The sequence below is a fragment of the Grammomys surdaster genome, unplaced genomic scaffold (genome assembly GCF_004785775.1).
Source record: "Grammomys surdaster isolate TR1022 unplaced genomic scaffold, NIH_TR_1.0 192, whole genome shotgun sequence".
Classification (NCBI taxonomy): domain Eukaryota; kingdom Metazoa; phylum Chordata; class Mammalia; order Rodentia; family Muridae; genus Grammomys; species Grammomys surdaster.
This window is the reverse complement of record NW_021604637.1, coordinates 846,450-853,938: the sequence shown is the minus strand read 5'-3', so window position 1 is coordinate 853,938 and position 7,489 is coordinate 846,450. Positions and strand designations below refer to the sequence as shown.

Genomic DNA, 7,489 nt, shown 5'->3' with positions numbered 1-7,489 from the left:
GAAAGGAAAGGAAAGGAAAGGAAAGGAAAGGAAAGGAAAGGAAAGGAAAGGAAAGGAAAGGAAAGGAAAAGAAAAGAAAAGAAAAGAAAAGAAAAAGGATTGAATGTGGTTTCAAAACTGAAATCGATCCTGATCAATACAGAGAAGAGAGAAGGGGAATGGGAAGAGAGGCCTATGGATGGACATGTAGCTCAGCATGCTGTATTCTCTACACCTCAGCCGTACTCTGGCTATATCACAAAGGATGCTGAAAAGGCTTTGGGACCAATATCCTTTGACCATGATGAAAAGGATGGTGGGCAATCTTGCTTAAAGGGCCAACCCCTAAACCTCTCTTTTGCAATAGCCCCAGGGATCTCAAAACTAGAGGTTCTGTGGAAAGTAGTATGACACCTGACTCTTCCCAACCCACAGCTTCTAGTAGGTACCAAGGGCTGCCTCTGCCCTGTTACCCAGATACTTGCTATCTCCTCCCTGGTAACAGTCTCCAAAGACAGGAGCATCCAAGATTTCACTGGGAGTCTTGGGTCAATAACTAAAATGACAAAATGAACTATGTCCCAACCCTTTCTTGTCTGCATGTTCTCAGCAGGGAGGGATGTGGTAAGTGTCCTGTCTAAGAAAGAAAAGGTCTGACTCCAAAGCATACGCCACATCCCACATGGCCAGGACAGACCTCTCTGTCCACAAGCCAGAAAAACATTGAGTACGGAATCCTCTTTTCTGAGATCCCTACAGCAGGATTTATAACGTGACCTTTCCCTTTAACTCTTCCTATAAAAGAATACCATGCAAGAATAAGTTAATAGTTGAAAGTAATTTAAGGTCCTTGGGCTTGGCCATCAAGCTGTGTTAGAAAGGTTGTGTGTAAATTTTCGATCTCCCTCACCTCTCCCCCCCCCACACACACACAAAAACCAAAATGAGCATTTATATCATGGAGTTATTGTTTACATGTCCCTGAGATTCTGCATCAGTGCCAATTCTGTTTGCTCCTTTTTGGCTTCTAAGTGACTCTTTGAATCCATATTTTGACAGAATGTGACATTGTTTCCAGGGCCTCCAGTGCCCACTCTAATACCTACCTCACCTTATCTGTATGTTAAAAGTCTGGGTCCCAAACTTCCCATGTCAATCCCCATCTAAACCCCCTAAACTTCCTAAACCCATAAACACACAGAAGAGAATCAGGACCTCTTCTAAGGAGTTAGAGAACCGCTCAAACCAGCAAGCTACAACTTGCTCCTAAACTGGCTTTTCTTTTTAAGTACACACAGCTCAAGGTAAATCCTCGGTCTCAGATGCTCATTTATCCTGAAAACCCCCTCAACCTCCAGGTCAAGTATGTGCTCTCTGACCCCGTCACTGCAGAGTTCACATGTCACAAAAGGAACGCTCCAGATAAGACCCTCCCCTCCGAGCTATCCACCCACTCACCTTTCAACATCTTCACTGCCACGGTGACCGCCTCCTTGGGTTTGTCTTTATCGATTCCCACTGCTTCAGCCATGACGACTTGCCCGAAGCAACCTTCCCCCAGGGGTTTGCCCAGCGTCAGCCTAAATGTGTAAATAGGGGATTAGCACACCGCTTGTCTGGCAGAGGGGCACAGGGCGGGAAATTCCAGAACTAAATATAAAAATCTTCCAGAGGCATGCATATGGAACCAATGAGGCACACGTGGGGTATTTTCTTAGTGATGTTTTTCCAGAACGTCAATTACTGTTGGAGGGACTATTAAATTTCACATTTGTACTCTCGATTTATTTTCTTTTTCTTTATGGAAGGTGTCCTTGCTATCGAGGTGGTCAGGCTCCCCGCATGCCAACCATGAGGAGCTTTTGGTCTTGAGCCAATTAAATATTTATAATTTAAAACATCGCAGAGGAGGAAAAAAAAGCAAAAGGTTGTTCTTATTTTCTGTCCCTGTAAAGTAGCAGCTTTCACATCACTATTATTCAATACCGGTAGATTTTATGGTTACACTGACTGCCAAGTTACAGGGTAAGAATCTTCAACATGTTTCAAAGAATCTGTAGTTTCTCATTGAGAGAAACTTCTAGAAAACGGGAACAATATCTTTTTGACATAAGTTTAAAAATCCTTATCACTACTCAAAGTAAACAAGGAAGAACGTAAAAAGAAAACAGCACAAATTACATTTTTAAGCATAAAACTTTTATACATGTCAGACATTAGCCTGACATTATTTTAGGTGTTCTAGAAGCCAAAAGAACAGGGAAGTCTTTGGAATACTTAGGAGTGTTTTTTTTTTATTTTTATGTATTTTTTTACGATTTACTTTTAATTATGTGTATGTGTGTTTCTGGGGAGAGGGTATGGGCATGTGAGTGCAGGCACCCAAGGAGCCCAGATAGATTCCCCAGATCTGCAGTTACAGGAGGTTGTGAGCCACCCATCACGGGTGCTGGGAACTGAACTCTGGTCCTTTATAAGAGCAGTGTCTGCTCTAAACCACAGAGGTACTTCTCCAGTTTGCGTATGCCAAGTATTGAGTTATCCTCAGTAAACAGCATTTGCAGTAAGTACACAATGTTTTTAAAAGCTAAAAAAAAAAAAAAAAGAAAAGAAAAGAAAAGAAAATGAAGGTCCACACACGCTCTGCTGAAGGCAGCCCCCCCCCTTCCAGACAAGAACTAAAATTAAATTGAACATCTTGGCAGAAAATAAACATTTGCGTTGGAAAATGGCTAATTTATGTCCTATTGCCCTGTTACTACAACCATAACAAACCTCTCTTTGTGTAACTTCTGCCTCCAACCTAATAAACCGTTTCTAAATAGACTTCATTCATTGGAAATGTGCTCCACCTACATTTGTGCTAAACACTGCTTGGAAATGCATAGCGCTCAGATTTTCCACACTTGGGTACCCCCGGGTGGGAGCGGCCGGGCAACACAGACTCACACTGTTGACTGTGGTGTCACAGGTGGCCCAAGGCACAGACTCAACCTGAAAGCTGCAAGCTTTTAACATATGAGCACAATTCCCTAGTCTAGCCTTGTACACATAGGAGAGTGCACACGAGCCCAACTATTTATACAATCACACCCAGCTAGGAGGCTGGCAAGGCTCAAGAGAAACATACCTTCCTTTCTCAAAACTCTGTAGGTAAAGAAACCATTCTTTGTGTTTTTTTGGTACCTCACCTAAAAAACGTCCACTAAATATTCCCTGAATGAATGAAGGAATGAAGGAAGGAAGGAATGAATGAATGCTCTTTTCACTGCAGTACATAAATTAACTGGAAATTTTTTCCACTGACATAAGACAACTACACAGACAGACAGTTCCTCAGCCCTGGATTAGGAGATATATATATAAAGATCTCTAAATTGAGAACCAAAGTACCTGCAATTGTGTGAAACAAAGAACCAAGGGAGGCTTCCTTCCCCTTTCAACTAGAGCTGGCCATATCCAGTCTTGGGAAAGCTTGTTTTTGTGCTTCTGAATCTGTACATACACACACACACACACACACACACACACACCACTAACATAATCTTAGGAAGGCACTGCAAATGTCAAGTAAGGCAGACTAGTTGTCTTCAAGCAAGCTGAGGACTTATTCCTGTGTCTTTGATGCGGAAAGAGCCAATGTTTCTACCTTCTGTTACTCTCAAGCTGTTTAGGCTCTAATCCTACAAGAAGGAAGCTGCCAGCCTTCCAGGATCTTCACTTCCCAGAGTTAAAGTTCGCCTTCTACCTCAAGGGCAGAGACTGGTAGCCTCCCATCTGCACCAGCAGCTCTGTTAAATGCACCATCTTGCTGAAGTTTACAGTTTGCACACCCCTGACTACCAAGACACAGGTGGAAATGAGAGATTCCCACCATCAAGATCTGTGCTCAGTCCCAGGAGGGGTAGAACACGACCCTCATTTTATAGGCAAGAAATTCAGAGAACTGAGTGAATCTCTCAGGTCTGCCCAGTCACTGGCTAGCAGAACTGGGGTCAAATCCATTCCAGCCATAGGCCAACATGAGTCACTCAGGCTGGGGCAAGAGAAAACAACTCCCAGCAAGACCTTGTCCAAGCCTGTGTGGCAGCCTTGTGCCTCAGTATACAACTAGACACTCCTCTATCAACCAATAACCAAAAGTATTGTAGATCAAAGAAATCAGTTGTCAGGTACAAGATTTGAAACTTTTTAGCCCAACATCACACTAATAACCATTAAACAAAAAACTAAACAAGACCAAGATAGATCCTTAAGGCAATTTCTAGTTACCAGAAGTTGGAATGTTAGTTCTGTTTTAAAGACTGCATAAGTAGGGGCTGGAGAGATGGCTTAGCAGTTAAGAGCACTGGTTGCTCTTCCAGAGGTCCTGAGTTCAATTCCCAGCAACTACATGGTGGTTCACAACCATCTGTAATGGGATCTGATGCCCCTTTTGGTGTTCATGAAGAGAACTATAGTGTACTCACATACATAAAATAAATTTTTAAAAACTTGTTTAAAAAAAAAGACTGTATAACTCTACTTTTATTACATGACTGAGTTTGAACTGTCTAGAAACTTAAAACAATGATAACCAGATGACATTTTGTTTGGTGACTAGTCAGGACCTACCTTGCAGCTCTGGTTTGAAGGAGATATTAATAAGAAAAAAACAAAACCAAAAAACAAACAAACAAAAAAGATTTTCCCAGGAGTTGGTTATTTCGATGCACAATCTCACTCCTGTTGACAATGTCAGAGTAAGACCTTTGCAGCTAAAGGCCATAAAAGGAAAATGTCAATCCAATATTCCCACTTACATGTAAGCATTCACTGGGGCCATGCCCAGAAGGAGTACTTACTTATCTCTGGGAAATTCCCACTTTGGATCCTCTGGCAACTCATACTCAGAGACCCCTGCTAGCATTGGGGTGTCCGCTGTTGAGGACAGACGTGTCGTTATCCTCACCAGTGGGGTGTTGGAGTTCATGGAGGAGCTGGACTCGGCCGAAACCTGTATACAAAATGCAAAGAGGCAGATGTAATGTTGGCTCTACCTGAGGAGGCTGGAAGTGTGAGCTGGGACCCAGCCAGAGCTTTCTTACAAAGAAAGGGGAAGGAACCAGGAAAACAAAAAACAAAAAAACAAAAACAAAACCAACCAAACAAAACCCAAAGCAGAACAAAAAATAAAACAAACAAATACCACAAAACAAACAAACAATAACAAAAACAGGGGTCAAAATGAAAATTCACAGGATCCCAAGGTCAAGTTTCCAAATAAAAATGTTTCTAGAAGTTTAATCATAGTATTTCTTCTTCACTTCATAACTTTTTAAAAATTAGTTTTTATTTTTCTGTACATCAGTTTTTTGCCTGCATGTATGTCTGTGTGAGGATGTTGGCGCCCTTGGAACTGGAGTTACAGACAGTTGTGAGCTGTCATGTGGGTGCTGGGAAGTGAACCCAGATCCACTGGAAAAGCCAGTGCTCTTAGTTGCTGAACCGTCTCTCCAGCCCCTTATCTTAATTGTTTTAAGACAGCCACTTAAGAATGTACAGACATACCCTACTGACTTCATTATAGTTTTTTTTGTTTTGTTTTGGGTTGTTTTTTGTTTAGAACCCTGGATTACCAAGACTTAGTCCTGTTCAGCCTACAGATCAATGCTGTGCTTCTGAGAGCTCCAGAGATTGACTAACTGGAAAGTTAGGCTCCATTACAGAGGCTGGACAAGCATATGCAAGACTCCACAGTCAGTTTCCAGCACCGTAAAATAAAGACACATACAAAATCAAGTCAGCAGGGAGGGATTCACAAACATTCAACAAATGAGTTCATCCATACTGACATTGCCTCCAAAGAAAGATCTCAAGGAAAGGGCTGTAGGCTATGCATAGTGTGGTGGTGTGAATACTTGGCCCATGGGGAGTGTCACTATTAAGAGGTGTGGCCTTGTTAGAGAACATGTAGCCCTGTTGGAAAAGTTTGTCACTGTAGGGTGGGCTTTGAGGTTTCCTTTGCTCAAACTCCATCCAGTGTGGCACACAATCCCCTTTTGCTGCTTGTAGACCAAGATGCAGAACTCTCGGCTCCTTCTCCAGCACCATGTCTGCTTGGAAGCTGCCATCCTTCCCACCACGATGACAATGAACTAAGCCTCTGAAACTGTAAGCAAGCCCCAATTAAATGTTTTCCTTTATAAGAGTTGTTTTGGTCATGATATCTCTTTGCAGCAATAAAACTCTAACTAAGACACAGGGAAGGGCATTCTGGTAACTGAAAGTTCTTTCATTCAAGGAAATCTGAGGCACTGGGAGGTTTTTCTCCATCTCTCTCCAGTCCTTCTGAAACTTGATGATGTCCAGACCGCATAGTGAAAATGATCACTCTAGCTTCAGAAAGCAGAGCAGTGAATACATGAGACCAAGGGTTGAGGAAGAGACATTTTCACTCAGAACCGCATAGGAAGGATCCTCCCTCACCCAGCAGCACACAGGGCTTCAAGTTTTCTCATTTACCTTGATGTGTATCTATGTCTATGTCAGACCCAATGCCTGTCTCTTAAACACACCGTCTCTCCTTTGCTGATTTCTGAGAAAGAAAATATACGTAGAGCCCACACAAAGGCTGTGTCTGGGTACGACTACACAATCTTGGTGTGATTGTGGACTGCTGGATACTGCTTTCACCTCAGACCACAACTGAGACTTTGGTACAGGACACACGGAGTGTGAGGTTAGACAAGAGCCACCCAGGGTACATACCAGGCCACCCTCGATTCTATCTCCCGAGTGGGTGACAATCCTCCCCCTGCCCCCCTTGAGCATACAAACTCCTTCTCAATCCAGCCGGCAAAGATGAAGCCAAAGGAACTTTCACATGTGGAGCCTAGACTCTCATCAGAGGAACCCAAGAACCTATGTTCTTCCCAGGACTGTCCCATTGGCAAGCCCTTCTGCTCTTTAGAAACCCAACTTCCCTTAATGGAATTGAGGAGAAGTCTTTGCAGTATTAAAGGCAGATGTGCAAGGTTATCCTTGGCTATTATTGAGTTCAATCTCAGAGACCCTATGTCCACTCCCCACAAAAAAAAACCCACAAAGAAATGTTAAAATCAATAAGTAAATTTTTATATGAAACCTTATTATCATTTAAAATACACATGAGGACATTTCTGAACCTTCTAAATATCTTTTGGGAAGGAGAAAGGTGATTTTCTTTTTAAGTGAAAAAATATCTCTCTGTGCATGTGTCTGCGTGCATATCAGTATGGTGCATGTTTCTGTGTGCATATCAGTGTGGTGCATGTGTCTGTGTGCATATCAGTGTGGTACATGTGTCTGTGTGCATATCAGTGTGGTGCATGTGTCTGTGTGCATATTAGTGTGGTGCATGTGTCTGCGTGCATATCAGTTGGTGCATGTGTCTGTGTGAATATCACTGTGGTGCATGTGTTTGTGTGCATATCAGTGTGGTGCATGTGTCTGTGTGCATATCAGTGTGGTTCATGTGTCTGTGTGCATA

At 42.6% G+C, this 7,489-nt stretch overlaps 1 protein-coding gene across 10 annotated transcripts in view; it reads right to left on the bottom strand.

Moving 5' to 3' along the window:
• Fgfr2 (fibroblast growth factor receptor 2) overlaps window positions 1-7,489 on the bottom strand; it is a 111,444-nt gene that overhangs the window by 19,792 nt on the left and 84,163 nt on the right. For all 10 annotated transcript variants that reach the window (XM_028769389.1, XM_028769384.1, XM_028769380.1 and 7 more), the window contains 2 exons: window positions 4,824-4,975; window positions 1,438-1,559 (listed from right to left, as the gene is read on the bottom strand). In XM_028769389.1, coding sequence (XP_028625222.1) covers window positions 1,438-1,559; window positions 4,824-4,975 — 274 coding nt within the window. The remainder of the gene's footprint in view (window positions 1-1,437; window positions 1,560-4,823; window positions 4,976-7,489) is intronic.